This window comes from Heterocephalus glaber, unplaced genomic scaffold (assembly GCF_053883595.1).
Source record: "Heterocephalus glaber isolate CG9 unplaced genomic scaffold, H.glaber_assembly_v1.0 deba00001687, whole genome shotgun sequence".
NCBI classification, from domain to species: Eukaryota; Metazoa; Chordata; class Mammalia; order Rodentia; family Bathyergidae; genus Heterocephalus; species Heterocephalus glaber.
This window is the reverse complement of record NW_028258412.1, coordinates 19297466-19314084: the sequence shown is the minus strand read 5'-3', so window position 1 is coordinate 19314084 and position 16619 is coordinate 19297466. Positions and strand designations below refer to the sequence as shown.

General features: G+C 50.1%; 1 protein-coding gene across 12 annotated transcripts in view; it reads left to right on the top strand.

Moving 5' to 3' along the window:
* Nucleotides 1–16619, top strand: part of Rph3a (rabphilin 3A) — a 217837-nt gene that overhangs the window by 180854 nt on the left and 20364 nt on the right. For all 12 annotated transcript variants that reach the window (XM_087198492.1, XM_021257454.2, XM_004843761.4 and 9 more), the window contains 4 exons: nt 11330–11459; nt 13004–13090; nt 14902–15067; nt 16548–16586. In XM_087198492.1, coding sequence (XP_087054618.1) covers nt 11330–11459; nt 13004–13090; nt 14902–15067; nt 16548–16586 — 422 coding nt within the window. The remainder of the gene's footprint in view (nt 1–11329; nt 11460–13003; nt 13091–14901; nt 15068–16547; nt 16587–16619) is intronic.

The window sequence follows — 16619 nt, the reverse complement described above, 5'->3', positions numbered from 1 at the left end:
GAGACAGGACTCACTGAGTTGCTCAGGGTGGCTTCAAACTTGCAGTCCTCCTATCTCAGCCTCCCAAGTAGCTGGGATTACAGGTGAACAACAGTGTGCCTGGCCCTCCTCAATTTCTATGCCTCTTCTTAGTCCTAATTCCAAATTCCCAGGGAAGGAATTCTGATTGGCCTGCTCCCCTGGGTGTCTGCCCCTCATCCAATCAGATGTAGCCAAAGGCAAATATGGCTGCCAGAGGCTTCTCCTGAGCCTGCCCGGGCCCTTGGTGAGTTGGAAAGACACATATTCTATTGTCTGTATTTTGTTTCTTTCTGTCTGGAGCTTCTCAAAGGCATTTGCTCACGTATCCTGCCTGCAAAGGGACTGACAGCTGGATACTATCTATCAGAGGTCAGCTTCCCTAAACAGATGGGCCCAAAAAAGTAATTAGGATTTGTCATTAACCTTGGCATCCAGACACAGTGATGGGGGAGGACGTCAGAGTTGTAGGGAGACCTGTTGTTGACAGAAGCTGCAGCCTCCTGTCACCTCCCCACCTGGGTTCCAGCATCACCAGACTTTCTGGCACAGAATTTTTCCAAAATATGGACAGAGAGAGAAGGAAGTAATAATGCTGGAAACTTGCGACCTCTACTTAGGCAGGCATCTTTCCTGTGGTTTGACGAAGAGACCATAAACAAAGTAAGGCCCTCTTGGCTTTAAAAAGAACCCCCCACCACCTGGAGCTGTAGCCATCCTGTAGGTGCACTTTAGGGGTTGGGAGCTTCCAAGTATTATAGATGCATTTATGCTTTTGTCCAGAGGAAATATTTGTAGATTTCTTCAGGTCTGGGGGAACTCTGGATTCCCGCATGCTGAGGACTACTGAGTACTATCTCAGTTTCCCCAGGGATTAGACCAATGCTTTTCAATATCTATCTAGCCTTAATGCTTTATGGAATCTGTACAAGATAAGAATGAATGTCTTCTGAATTTCTTAATTAGCCCAACAGCTGCCATCAAAGAGAACATGAAGAAATGCATGTTGAGTGAACTGTGACCCCAGCCAACTGCCATGGTGTCACTTTAACCTTGGGGCCTCTCTGACCTCACTTGGAAATGGGAAGTCTGGCTGGGCGTCTCCGAGTCCCTCTAGCTCAGAGTTTATCAACCTCAGTACTCTTGGTGTTTAGGGCAGATGACTGTGCTTGCAGAAGCGTCTACTGCATTGTAGGATGCTTAGCAGCATTCCTCACCAGTTGTGGCAACCTAAAATGTCTCCAGACACTGCCCAGTGTCCTGTGGAGGACAAAGTCATCCCCTATTTAGGACCATCCCCTTGGCTTTTTGCTGGTGGTCTCAGAGGGAGGAAATGAGCCGAGAATTGTCCTGCACTCACACTGCACTTGTAGGGAGGTAATCACAGCAGACCACTCTTACAAAGTGTCATTCACCAGCACACAGCTGTGTGTACTTGCGGCTCTGTGATTCCACACCAACCCGGGCAGTACACCATATTCTCACTGTGCCCATTTTACAGATGAGAAAACCAAGGCACACAGAGGTTAAGCAACTTACCCAGCATCACACAGTTAATAAATGATAGGACTGAAAAGATGAGCCCAGGCTGCTGGACCCAGGATTCCCATGTTTCTCCGTGGTACATTTCTGCTCCTCCATGGAGAGATATTGGCCACCATGCATTGTGGTAGGAACTTTCAAAATAAGTTGTATTTCCTTTTATTGCCATAATAGCCTCGCCGAGAAACAGACTCTTGTCTCTGCTTCACAGCGGAGAACACTGAAGCGCAGCGAGGTCAGGCTGCTTGTCCAGGGAAACACGGCCCTTCTGTGGCCAAACTCGACTTCGGACTTGAATCTGATTTCCCTTTCTCCCACTGCTTTTGAGGAGTGCCGGTGGGAAGGTAATTGACTGAGGCGTTGGGGTTTGAGAGAAGTCAGTCGTTTGTGGGGTGTCTTGGTCACCTGTCAGTTAACTGACGCCACCTCCTCTGCTTCTTCCTGCCACCACTGTGCTCCTCCGTGCTAGATTCTCCTGACTCTGTTTCCTATGACAGGAAGGGACAGACAGAGGGGTAGATGGAGCTGCAACCCTAAGCGCTTAATGAAAGAGAGTTTGTTCCCCCAGCACCCGTCCCTTTTCTGCTACTTGCAGGCTCTTCCCAGTTGACCAAATGACTTCCCTCTGTGTGCCTCAGTTTCCCCATCTGTAAGGTGAGTGTGGTTCTTATAAGTGTTGATAGCGATGACTATTACTGGGCTTATGGTGACCCAGTGCCCTGTTCAGCATCGACTCCATCAGCCCAGTGAGCTCTATCTCCCTCTTCTCTCTTGGTCCTTCATCTTCATGAGCTGGGGTGACCTCACCCCAACAGCTGAGGCTCAGGTGGGAATCTGTTCTCCAGTCCCTCTGGGAGAGATGGGGATCTATGGTTCCCAGGGTGGTGACAGTCGTAAACAACAGTGAGAATGAACAAGTGTGCCGTGCACATTCCCTGCATGCCAGCTGCAAGGCCTCACATTTGGGCTGCTCAGTCACTTCAGGACAGGGTCCTGAGAGACCCCGAGCCAGAACCTCAGGCTGCTTCCCTATTCACAGCAGATGCTCCCATCTTGACTCCAGAAAGTGTCAAGGTCAATAAACTCAGTGGTCTTATACCCCCTACTTGGCAGTTAGGGTGGGAGGAAGAGCCAGCAGCTTGGTTCTGGAATTGATGGTGTGTGTGTGTGAGCAAAAGAGAGAGAAGACAGAGCGACAGAGAGGCAACCTAGCACCCTTACCCCCGCTCCGTCTGAAATATCACTGTGAAATCAAAGCCAGCCGCTGCTTCTAAAGGCAGCTGCCCTGGCTCTGGAGGGCCCCCAGCTTTTAGTACTTCCCTGCTGATTCAGGGACCAGCACATAAATCCATCTCTCACTTGGGCAAGCAGGGCTCCGCCGCCCGCCAAGTCCAGCCCATGTCCTGGGGCAGGCCTGATCCATTCCTCCTCCCTCTGGCGTTCATCAAGACACTGTGGCAACATGAGCTCGGAGGGTCAAAAACAGTTGCCTTAGTGTTCCCGAGTCCAGCCTGGGCTCTTCCAGGGAGCCGGAGCTTAACAAGCAAGCAGCTGTCAGCTCTCAGCTTGGCTCGGGTCCTGCTCTGCAGAAGGAAGCGGACCGGGCTGAGCCCCTGCACAGGCATGCATGTGAAGGCGTGTTCTTGCACACAGATTTGTGTTTCGCATCTGTGTGTGCACACTTTCAGGTGCACACAGACGTGTGCCCCTAGATGTACTCAGGGTATACATGCTCGTAAGTGGGTGCAGGTGCCATCCATGTGTGTGTGAGTTTGTGTGTGTGTGTGTTTAGAAATGGGCATGTGTGTATTATATATTTCTTGTCACTAAAGGTCCTTGAAAAGCTTTAGAAGGACAGATTTCATGGACAGATTACAGCTCCGGGGTGACACAGAAACATGTGAGATCAGGGAATTATAAAAGCCACAGATCTCCACAAGAAATGTGGAGCAGCAACTACTGCTGAGTAATTACCATGTTCCAGGCACGGTTTCCTTTTCAGAAGCACAACTTTATTTTATCTATGCAACAACCCTAGGAGGTAAGGACTTGGTGTCTCCTAACTTACAGATGAAGGAAGTGAGGCTCAGAAAGGTGAAGTAACTTTCCTGGGGTCACAGAGCTAGGAAGTGGCAACACCCACATACGGAGGCAGGCAGGTTCATAACTGGCATCCCAAGCCCTACCTACTGCCTCCTGTTTCCAGATTTGGCAAGTGTGTGTGTACAGATATGTGTGCAGGTTGTGTTGCAGATGTATGCACAGGTGTGTGCAGGTGTCTGTGTGAGTTGTGCAGGTGTATGTGTATGCAGGTGTGTGTATATAGGTGTGAATGTATGCAGGTATGTGTGCAGGTGAGTGCATGCAGGTGTGTATTATGCAGGTGTGAGTAAGGACTCACACTCACTTGGGGTTGGGCATAAGTGCCTGGAGGAGGTAGTGATCAGAAGCTCATGGAACCTGAAGCTCGGTTTTTCTGACCTCCACAGCCAGGTGTGGAAGGATTGGCCACACCTGGCTCTGGAGAGGGGGCCGAAGTCAGATTTGGACCTGAGCCAGCTGGAAATAGAACCTGGCAGGCTACGGGGCAAGAATGTGGACATGATATGCAGAGTAACGGCTCCCAGACATCCATCCTGCGTCCCTGGAACCCAGGCTTATGTCACCTCCCATAAAGGGAGCTGGTAGATATGACTCGTGAGATGCAGACTCTGGAGATGGTGAGATTCACCTGGATTTTAGGGGTGCATGCAGTGTCATCACAAGGGTCCTTACAAGAGGGAGGTGGGAGGGTCAGAGTCACAGAGAGCTGGGGAGGTGCCACACTGCTGCCTTCGAGGACGGAGGAAGTAGCCATGAAGCCGGAAATGCAGACAGCTTCCCAAGGCTGCAAGAGGCAAGGGATGAGGGGTGGGCACAGCCCAGAGCCCTGCCTCACGCTGCCTGGAGCTCTCCCCAGACCAGCTCCTCCTCTTTAGGACCCTTAACTCTGCCCTGTCCCTCTGAGACTCCAGATGTCCCTCCAGGCCCACTTCCTGCCATCCAGCCCACCCACCATGCTGGGATCTCTTTCTCCAGCCCTTTGTACTTGTTGTTCCTGTCCTTCCTCTAGGACCATCCTGAATGTCCCCGTCCCTCCAATGCAATGTCTCATAACAGCCCATGCTAGTCCCAGAGGGCTCATTGTATGACTATTTAGATGGCAGCCAAGTCCCTGTCTAGAATGCCAGCTCCACAAGGTTTATTCCCACCTCCCTGGCACATGGCAGGTGCTCCATAGATATGTGTCAAATCCACAAGGAGCCTGTCTACCTCAATTTGGAAGCCAAGTCAGACCAACTGGGAATCCACTTCCCAGTACCTCCAGAGGTCATCCATTGGTGGCCAGGGCAGGCCACATGTTTCTTTCTGGTGTCTCTGGAAACATCTGGGGGAAGGAGAGGCTCCCATCTGGCTTCCCTGAGTCGTCAACACTCGGCCTCGTGGGGGACACTTTCTGGGTGTGAGCAGTCGTCATAAAGTTAATGGGGCATGCGAAGACATAACTAGGGAGTGACAGTGACTCACAGTGTCCAGCTAATTAGGCACCTAATGTGGGGATGGGGTGGAGACCCCGGACAAGCAAATAAAACCAGGCTGCTGGTGGGGACTGGCCTCCTGGTCACAGAAGGAGCCTCCGGTTCAGAACAGAAAGGGGATCTTGATGTTTCGGCCCCAGGATCTGAGAAGCCCACCCACCCCTGCTACCCAGAGGAAGCTCAAGGTGCAGCTCACCTAACCCCTCAGGGCACAGTCGGGGGAAAGGGGACCTAGAGAACAGAGGTCTTTCAAGATCATTTATTCACTGAGAGAAAGGGTTCAAACCTGTGTCTTTGAATCCTTGGTCTACATGGCTCTCTCTTCAAAAATGCACTTCATTCTCTAATACAAGGTGATAACATGTTCATTGTAAGAAAGTAAAGAGGGGGCTGGGGATTTAGCTCAGTGGTTCCGGAGCCTGCCTCGAAAGCACAAGGTCCTGAGTTCGATCCCCGGTACCAAAAAAAAAAAAAGTAAAGAGGAGTCCACCTAATTGGATGCTTAATGTGGGGAAGGGTGGAGGCATGAAAGAAGGACATGAACGTTACCCACGATCACACGAGTTGGTGTAAATCAGTGTGACTATTGTGATGTTTCCTCTCTGATTTTCTTTTTTTGTGTGCACTCAGTAAAGGTATTCCGATGAACATGTTCCACCCACAAACTTACTCCCTGCTTACAGTCCTGCCTCCTAGGTGTTTGGGTTTTCCCCACTGGAACATAAGAAGCAGACTATTGGGCTGGGGATTTAGCTCAGTGGTTTCGCCGCCTGCTGCGCAAGCACAAGGACCTGAGTTTAATCCCCGGTACCAAAAAAAAAAAAGAAGCAGACAATTTTCCTATGCAATGTGCCTGTTGCAGTAACTCTCCAAGCATGGCCAACAAACAGCTCGTGAGCTGCAGAATCAGACAGGGAGCTCTTTTAAAATGCAGGTTCCTGGGCCTCGCCCCAATCCTGTGAAATCATGAATGCTGAACTCTCCCCCAAAGTGATCCAGATGTGCCATACATTTTAGGAACATTCTCTCACGCAGGGCCTCTTAGCAGGGCTGCATGCTTGAATACAGCGTCTGGGCTTAACCAGATCCAGCCCTGAGGGGGCTGGGTCACACTGATATCTTCTTTAATGCTGGGTGATTGACAGGTAGTCTCCTATATGCATAGTCAGCTCTTCTGCCCACACTGATAAAAGCAAATATTTCTTTTTAGGGTAACAAAGCTGAAATGTTTAATCCCAGGATACAAATCCATTTGTAGCCTATGATCTCCTGTAACACAATTTTGATTTAGCTTCCTGCTGGGCTTTATTTCTGAGTTTAAAATCTGTGGCTGTTGAGGCCTTCCAATTCATGGCCCTAGCTTTTGGGGGTATGGAGGGGTGTCCAGACAAACAGGCTGCAAGAAACTTCCTGATCACTTCCGATCTTAGGTGCAAAAGAGAGACCCATCCGTACCTCACATCCATCCTCTTTATTGGTCTGTATCAAATTCCCAAATAACAAAGGCCGGAGCAGAGACACCTGAATAAGGGCCTTAACCCATTTCCCATTTAGAAAAAGAAGTACAGCTCGATGCCAGTGTTCATTTAATTTTCAGCCGTCGAAAATTACTATATTTTGTAAATGGAAATACCACTACTAAAAACAGAATGCTGTAAATAAATGATGTCTTTTGTTTCTAAAGATTATTAATATACCAGAGCAATGCTGAAACAACAAAAGCGAGATATTTCATGGCAAACTTTGGGGGTCAGGTTAGAGGGTAATTTGTGAGTTATGTCAGGGTAAATGCTGCAGCTATAAGTGCCACCAGCGAAGATTCTGGGGGCAAATTAAATCTGTTGGATTTGTGTGCTGTTTGCAGCTTTTGATGGAAGCTGAGGAGAGCCTCTCTGTCCACTCGTGTTAATGGCACCTTTCGGATTGGGGGTGTGATAGGGAGGTTGCAGTGTGGGTTTTGCAGGGGCTGAGCACATCTCTAACCTTTATTGTCCAAGGAGAGGCCGGAGACCCTTGTTTCCCTAACAAGGCTTTCTGCAGCTATTACACCTATGACATGCTCTCTTCCCGGGCCCCCTTGGAGAGCTGGACGTGAGGGACAGAGTCACAGGGGCTTCTTGGAAATCCAAGATGGTTTACCGGCGCTGAAAACTAGATTCCTGCCCCAGCAGTCTGAGCCAGGCAAGCCTCTTACCTCCTTGTGCTTTGGGTCCCCAGTGATAGCGAGAGAAGAACAAAATCTAACTACTTCCTGGCTAGGGCAGTGGACGAAGAAAGTAGTAAGGAGGAAAATACTGTGCACAAGAGAAATGTCCTCGTGCACTTTCATTCCCTTCCTCCCCAAGTCCACCTTGCTGTCTCAGAGTATTTTATAATCCTCTGGTATCTTGCAGTTCTTAAACTCTGAAAACAACTTTGCAGAGAGAATCTAATCCATCAGCCCGAACAAGGAGAACAGTTGAATGCTCGGGGGGATTGGGATGTGGGGGCCACTCAGTGTCTCCCCCACACACCACACAGTGGAGGGGACCGGGCCAGCCCTATGGAACCCCGGTGGTGCCAAGAAGCACAGTTTGACAACCTCTGAGGTAACCCCAAGCCCCCTGTTTTCCAGATGAGGAAGCAGAAGCCCCAAGAAGTGAAAATTCAGATTTCTTGGCTTAATTTTGAGAGTTCTTTAGAGAAACATGATGAAGGAAGCTATTGGGTTTCTCTCTTTTATTTTCCTCTGCTTCCTTCCTTTCCTCTTTCTTTCTTTCTCTTTTTATTTCTTTTTCTACTGGAGATTGAACCCAGGGCCTTCACTCTGAGCTACATTCCCTGTCCCTTTTTTCTTCTTATATGTTGAGACAGGGTCTTGCTAAGTTTCCCGGGCTGGGCTTGAACTTGCAGTTTTCCAGGCTCAGCCTCATAGAGTCCTGGGATTACAGGTGTGTGGCACCAGGCCCAGCAACTGTTAGGTTTCTTGTCTCCACTGCAAGTAACAGGACCAACAGGGATGGCTGTGTGTGTGACTGGGTTCATGCCAATGACTGAGGACCCCTTGGGGTGGGAAAGGGAGGAGAACTGGCCAGGGTAGAGATTGAACTGCTCCAGGACTCCTGCAGCTCTGCTTGCCACATGCCCGTGAGTGCACCAGTTAGGACAGGAATTCAAGAGCCAGATGTCCTGGGTCTGCATCTTGGTTTTCACTGCTTCTTAGCTGTGTGACTTAGGTAATCACTTAACCTCTCTGTGCTTGCGTTGTCTCTTAATAAATGGGATGCTCTCAGTTGAAAACATTCTGATTTGAAAATATGTTGGATACCCTTAATCTAGTACCCAGCTCAGCACACTGTAGAGCATCAGTTGTTTCCAAGGACCCCACGTGGGGCTGACACGGAGCCGCTCGACATGGCAAGAGAGGACCACACCGTACACTGCTGCCCAGCAACAGATCAGAATGCAAAACCCACAGTGCAGTTTCTGCTGGTTGCCGTCCTCTTTTGCACGGTAGTGGAGTCAAAGTATCTCAAGACTGGGACAGTCCATAGTCCTTGGCTTCTAGTGCAGCTGGAAGAATTTGTTAAGAAAATTTACTTTGTAACTCTGTACCTGTCACCTAGTAATGCTCAATAAACACCTGCTCCAGCGCTTCTGGGATTCAAGGCCACAGACCATGGGTTTGCTCCCAGCTGCTGTCTCCCCGGCATCCTACAGGAATCACTTCTGGGGAGAGCCTGGTGGGTGGGGAGATGAGGGGACCAGTCAGCCCAGCACCTCTGCCTCCTCCCTGTAGTCTGATCTTGGTCATGGCAGAGCCAGGAGAGCCAGGGAGCCCCTGAAGAGTCACCATGGGGTTGCAGCCAGCACTGCCAAGGTCCCTCAGAGGCTGTGATGTCCAAGTGCTCCCTCATCGGTTCCCACGCACATGGTGTCCTCCAAGGGACCCAGACACAGAGGGGTGCATCAGTGGGGGGCTCCACTGGGGTCCACTGGCTGGGTCTGGGACGGGACAATAAATCTTCATTGAAGAGAAGGGCAAGGAAGTGACTTCAAATTGGCAGGAAGTGTTACAAAAGAAAACAACAGTGCCAGGGATTTAGCTCAGTGGTGCTGCCGCATGCCTTGCAAGCCCAAGCTCCCAAGCTCAATCCCTGGTACCAAAAATAACAACAACCAAACCCTGAGCCTGGAGCAGAATGCCCACAGCTGCAAGGGTTACACAGCTGTGTCACCTTGGTATTCACAGAGACCCTGGGCCAGCGGCACCCTGTGGCATCACGGGGAGCCTTCTAGAATGCTGCCGCTCAGCTCCTCACCCAGACCTGGTGTTTCAGAATCTGCTTTCTAACAAGGTCCCGTGTCATCTGTGTGCACATTAGTGTGTCAAGCTCTAGGGCAATGCACACGAGACTTCCATTCTAGTTTGGACTCTGCTGTAACCCAGCTGTCATTCAGCTTCCCTGTGCTTCACCTTCCTTACCTGCAAAGGGGCACTATGGCAGTGCCCACCTCATAAGGATGGGTGGCAGGGCGATGCAGACCAGGCCAGGTGTGTCTGAACCCCTATACAAACATAAGCGGTTATTGGGCATCACCAGGTACCCCGTTCAGCTTTTACTGGGGACCAGTGTGGGAGTGAGCAGCTGTCATTCAGTCATCATTGGTTCACCTATCGTGTGACCCAGACACAGTGGCACACACCAGTGATCCCGGCGCTCTGGAAGGCTGAGGCAGGAGGATCGTAAGTTTGAGTCCAGCCTGGGCTACATAGCAAGACCCTGTCTCAAAACAAAAAGAAAACAACTATCAAGTACCTGCTCTGCACTGAGCTGGCTCTGAGCACATAAGGGACAGAACAGATAAGATCCCTGGCTTGCAGGGACCCGTAATCCAGAGGGGAGCTGGAGATCGTGTCACGATCCGTGAATCATTTAGTTATGTCATCCCTTGGTTGCTTACAAATGTGACAAGCACTGTGAGGAAGCCCCGGCTTGTTTTTAGTGTGAATAAGATAGGTGGTCAGGGAAGGCTTCTAGAAAGAAGTGATATGAGAACTGGAATCTCAAGGATGAGAATAGAGGCAGGGAAAGTGTAAAAGTATGTGTGTATGTGTGTGTGCGCGTGCACTCACATACATGTGCAACAAAACAGGGGAAAAGATCACACACAAATATGCATATGGAGGGTGCATTCCAGGCACAAGGAACAGAATGTGCAAATGTCCTGAGGTAGAGAGGAGAATTGGAATGGAAGAAAGACTGAGTACTGAGAGCAATGCCAAGCGGACATCAGGACCACCTGAGGGCGTGTGGCAACACACATCTGTGGGCCAAGCCCTGGAATTTCTGGGGCTGGAGAAATTGCATTTCTAACAAGTTCCCAGGTGATGCTGATGCAGCTGGTCTGGAGCCTCTGCAGACCATTAGTGCAGGCCCAGGAGGGACAAGGGGATCAGGATTGCAGCTGGGCCAGAGCACAGAGGGCCATGAGAGCCCCCATGGAATGGCAAGCCACCAGATCTCTGTAGGGGGCCGAGGGTGACACGAAATGTCACCGTGGCTGGGGGTTGGGCACCGATTGTAGAAGGACGTGCAGGGCCATGACTACAGCCATCTGGAAGAAAGATGGCGGTGTCTGGCCAGAGGTGGGGACAGAAATGGACCCCGAAGTTTTAAGGAGGTAGACTCAGTGGAACTTGGTGATTAGGTGGGGTCCCTGAATGCCAGACCAGGAGAGGGTGCAGGAGGACCCAAGTTTCTGGCTTGAGGAGTTAGTGGGTGGCAGCGCTCTTTCCTGAGCTTGGGGAACAGCTGCCCAGGGTGGCAATGGAGAAACACCAAGACGGGGAGCTCAGCCCGAAAGCACCAGCCTGCTGGGCTAGGAGCACAGCCAAGTATAGGCGTCATGCAGACTTAGATCTGGAGCACGAAGGCAGCTCCCTGCGGGGTCACTCAGGATGAGAAGGACCAGATGGGATGCTTAGTCTGCAGTCACTAGACTGGGTAGACTTTGAGGGGTGTGGGTGCTGAGCAGGGCTTCGGTGTCAGAATTTGAAGAGCACAGGCCCCTTCTAAGAGAAAGATCTGCAGCCACCATCAGAGCTTCAAGGGCATATAGCTCAGAGGTTAAGACCCTCAATGTGACACTGGGGAACAAGATGATGGTGCCTGGTCCTGCAAGGCCCTTACTGCCCTGTCTCCCTCCAGGCGCCTGGTGGATCGCCTGGAGAACATGAGGAAGAATGTGGCCGGGGACGGGGTGAACCGCTGCATCCTGTGTGGGGAACAGCTGGGGATGCTGGGCTCTGCCTGTGTCGTCTGTGAGGACTGCAAGAAGGTACCATCACCCTCTTGCCTCCATTCCTCCCCAGCACCTGTGGAGATGCCAAGCTGCTGCTTTAGGGGTCTGCACACCTCGGGGATCTGAAGAGTTGTTGGCAGGACATGGATTCGCCCTGCCCAATTGTCTCCCAAGGTCACCCTGATCCTAGTTCCTTCCTGGAATTCACTCTAACTCTTATGTTCCCTTTGAACTGACCTCTGACCAGGATGAACTTGGAGCCCAGGGTGGAGGAGCCTGTGAGTGTCCTGGCTGTGGCTTCCAAGTGTATTAGTCACCTTCCTATCACTGGACCCAGCCCCCAATACCCACAACTTAAATTGGGAGAGATCTTTTTGGCTCACGGTTTCCAGTGGGTTCAGTCCATGGTCAGCTGGCTCCAAGGCAGAAAAGCATGGTACCTGCAGAGGAAAGCTGCTCAACTCATAGCAGCCAGGAAGCAGAGAGAGAAGAAAGGAGCCAGGAAAGGAGATATTCCTCAAAAGGGACACCCCCTGTGGCTCATCTCTTCCAGCCAGCCCCTACTTCTCAACAACACATTCAGCCATGAGATCATTTAGGTATGATATTAATAGATCTCATTAATGGATTAATCCATTGATGAGTGTAGCTCTCCCATGATCAAGTCTCCTTCCAAAAGCCTTACCTCTTGTTACTTTTGTGGGACATTTTACATGCTTTTGACGTTGTCTTCTGAAGAGAATGGTACAAGAGACTCAGAAAGCCTCTCTCCAGCCACGTTCAAACCCTTGGACTTCGAGAGCATTCATGCTTGGAGGGAAGTCTCTGTGAGCTCTTGGCAATTCCCCCCATCCCCTCCCTAAACTGTCTGCACTTCACAGAGCTGGAGCAGAGGTACCACTGGCTTTCGGTGTGCCCGACTCCCAGCAAAGGAATTCCAGTGAGCGACCCAGATGGGGACAATCCCTTGGCATGTCCTATTCCATTTAGCATTTAGAATGAAATCTTGGGAAGAGTATATCTTTTCTGAAAAACATCTTCCGCAGTCAACAAGACAGTGGGAATTTGTGGTCTGGTATGTTTTCCTGCTTGTCCTGACAGCCAGGACACTCAGCCCTAAATATACTGCTCTGCCCCAGTCATACCTTGTGCCCAGATAGCTTCCTTCTGCAGGCAGAGGTGGGCTTCTCATCATGGTCAAGGTTGTCTTAGATCCTTTAGGGAAAGAAAGAAAAGGTAAATGAGTAAACAAAATGGATGCACGGTCTTTCCTCCTAAAAATGATACCAATCCCCTCCTCTGTGTGGTTGCTGAACACTCAGACCCGACAGGAACTCTCAGAGAATCCCTTCATCCATGCTTAGGAAGGACTCGAGTTCTTGTTATTGCAAATAAGAATCAGATCGGAACTGTATTCCAACTGGAACTGTATTGCTCACCGCAGAAAGGGTGAGGAAGGAAGGGGAGTGCTAATTCTTTCCATCCACCAAGAGATCCTGGGGCCCCACTGCCACCCCTCCAGGCCTCCCCAGCCCCCCACATCTCCTCTGAATGTGCCTTGTGCTGTGCTCTGTCCCCAGAACGTCTGCACCAAGTGTGGGGTGGAGACTTCCAACAACCGCCTGCACCCTGTGTGGCTCTGCAAAATCTGCATCGAGCAGAGGGAGGTGAGTGGACCGGGCTCATCTACCTTCCTTACCTGCTCCCTTTTCTTCCTGGGACCAGGAAAATGGGGTAGCATTGGAAGAGTGGGGGTTTTGGGTAGGGTCTTGTGTCTATTTTGATTTGTTTCTTTTTATTTCATTTTGTTTGAGACAGGGTCTCTCTATGTAGGTTAGACTGGCTTTGAATTCACTGTGGCCCAAATTGGCCTCAAGCTCATGGCACTCCTCCTGCCTCAGTCTCCTGAGTACTAGGATTACAGCTGTGTGCCACCACCCCAGCAGGCCTTGTACCTTAAGGGCTTGGTGAGAAAGGATCCGGTTCAGCTATGAACGGGCAGAATGACCTCCGAGTTTCTTTTATTGTCTTCTGCCTCTGTGACTCCCACTTCTTCCTCACCTTCCCTTCTTCTCTCCTAATTCATCACCCTCTGGCTTCCACTTCACCTCACCCCCATTTCGCACCTTCTGGGTCTTCCTCTCCAAACCTCTTGGCTTTCTCTTTCCCTCTATTCCACGTCGCCTGTCTTTGCTTTCCTCACACTGCCTCCTTCATTTGAGGCGTCTTCTTTCTGCATCCTCACCGCCTGCTCTCCTCTCTCCCTCGCCCTCTCAGCCTCCCGCACTTTCCACACCTTTGCCCTGCTCTTTCTCTTTACTTTCTTGGGCTTGTGCTTCCATGCAACCCTTCCTTTGCCAGACTTGTTTTTTGTTACTCATTTGACCCCGATTTCTGATTTTTTTCAACACTCACCCCCTGCTACCAATTCTTGCTTTTGATGTTGTTGAGGTTTTTTGTTTTTTGAGACAGGGTCTCACTATATAGTCCAGGCTGGCCTTGAACTCACTATGTAGCCCAAACTGGCCTTGAACTTGCGGCAATTCTCCTGCCTCAGCCTCCCGAGTGCTGGGATTATAGGTGTGCACCACCACTCCTGGCTGCTTCTTGCCTTTGAGACGGTTTTGATGACCACAACCTTCTGGGTATCAGAAGGGCTGGGCAGGACTCACTCCAGCAGGGTAATCAGAGGGATAAAGTCTGAAAAATTCTGAGCCATTTCCAAAGGTAGGGCAGGGTTGAGGGAAGCCACAGTGGATGGAGGTGCTCCCCAGTGGTAGCAACTGTTACCACCCTGAGATGGGGAGGGAGCCATCACCAGCCTGGGAAGTCAGTGTCCCCTATAGCGATGCTGTCACTGTCCAGCTAGCAGGGAGGGAGCCAAGGGCAGGAGTGCCACGACTGCAGCCTGGAGAACTCCTCTGGGGCTCTCCTTGACCAAATAGCCCTAAAGGCAGAGGTCAAGTGAGTCCACTTCTTGCAGCCCGTGCTGCTCAGCTTCCAGGCCCAAGCCAGGTGGGGACTGGTGCAGAATGGGTCTTACAGATGAAGGTGTTTGTTGATGTGCTGCCTCAAGGTGCTGCCAGGACAAAGGCCACAGGTCAGGAAGCTGCCTCTTTACCGCAACTACTATAGTGCCACCTCAAGAGATGGAAGACTCAAAGAAAAGAGAGATGGAAGACTAAGCTGGGGGTGGTGGTGCACACACCTGTGACCCCATGCTCTTAGGGGGCTGAGGCAGGAAGAGTGTGAGTTTGAGCCCAGCTGGAGCAACTTAGTGAGACCTGGTTTCAAAATTAAAAATAAAAACGGCTGTAGATATAGCTCAGTGTGAAGGTCCTGGGTTCAATCCCCAACACCCCAAAAATAAGATGGAAGACTTCTTGCTGTGAAGAGGAAGCAGAGCTAAAAACTGACTCACAAAGGCAAAAGCCATCATGGTTGGCTGCTGCATCTTCTATGCCTCTCTCCTCCTCAGGTATGGAAGCGTTCAGGAGCATGGTTCTTCAAAGGCTTCCCCAAACAGGTTCTCCCACAGCCCATGCCTATAAAGAAGACCAAACCCCAGCAGCCTATCACCAAGCCTGCTGGTCTAGAGCAGCCCACCCGTGAGCCCAAGCACACTGTTCCGGCTCCAGCACAAGGTAGGACCCTAAACAAATTCTTTTTTCAACAACCAAGGACAGATCCAAGCCAACTGGTCTACCTGAAGGATGCCTGACAGGGTGCCTGTGTCTATGCAGTTAGTGGACAGACAGTCGACCTCTGGATTGGGGTCTAGGACTTCTTTGTCCCCTTCATGCCTACCATAAACCTTTACCTGGAAGGTAGCACAGGAAACTCTCTGGCAAAGCCAGGCTGCCAAGAAACCTTCCTGTCATCCCTGGTGGAATGCTTAGAAATACGAAAGAAGGAGAAATTAAAATACAAACTGAGACAGCCTCCCTCCACTAAAATACACCCTGGAGCCTGGGGGAATTGGGACTTGCTGAGAAAGCCTTCTTGGCCTGCAGTGTTTCTTCAATCAGCTATAAGGAAGTCTGAAATTGGATTAAATAAAGTGAAAAATGAACTGAAATAAATTTAGTAAAAGAAAAATTATCACTGCTATTGATATTATCACTATTATACAGGTGTTACTATTAATTTTTAAAATGATATCTAAGAGAGGCAAAACAGCAATTTTTTTAAGAAACATGGTTTAATTGGATTAGATCTCTTGGACTGACCAGATAAAGCTCTCACAGTAATTTCAATTAACAATAAGCAATCAAATCTGGTCTCAGTGGCAACTCTGGACTTGAGCACAGATTGTAATTCTGAAAGCAAGGTTAGAGTTGAAGTTCTCAAAAACTGCAGCATCAGCTGGGCCTGGTGGCACATGCCTGTAATCCCAGCACTCTGAGAGGCTGAAGCAGGAGAATCGAAAGTTCAAGCCCAGGATGGGAAACCTTGTAACTTGGTGAGAGGCTGTGTCAAAATTTAAAAAAAAAATTTAGATAGAGATTTATCTCAGTGATGCCATGCCTGCCTCACAAGTGCAAGGTCCTGAGTTTAGTCCCCAGTACCGAAGAAACAATTTTTTTAAAGGCCCAAGGATGTAGCTCAATGTGAAGGGCTCGAGGTTAATCGTCAGTACTGGAAAAACAAAAACAAAACTGAGCACCCAGCTGTGTCTCATACGGTGATCTTTCAAGGTACCTAGCACAATGCATGGCACCCAGGAGGCATTCCACAAATGCTTTCTTCTGGTGAGGCATCAGCAATCTCCACTCCTCGAAGGAAGAGAGTCACCAGATGGTCAGCAGACATGCTGTGTCAGAGTAGTGCCCAGGTTCTGCCACTAGAGGACTCTCTTTTGGTCAAGCGTTACTCCCTCTTGCCTGCAAAGACTACAACAGAGCTATTCTTTTGTTTGTTTGTTTTAAGTCTGTGTATGCTCATCGGTGCTTGTGCATGCAAAGGAAATAAAATAAAACTGTAAGCATCAGCTAGATTAGGGGACGGTTGAGAGGGGACTTGATTTTTTACATGTTTTTAGGAGAGGAGAGGTAGAGGAGCCCCTTCATGGGCCTCGTAAGTAAATGCTCTCCACACACCATTATTCCCCTCCTCTCTCTCCAGGTGACACCGAGGACAGGAGGGCCCCAGGTCAGAAGCCAGGTGGGTTCTGCTGACTCTGTCTTCAGCTTTGGA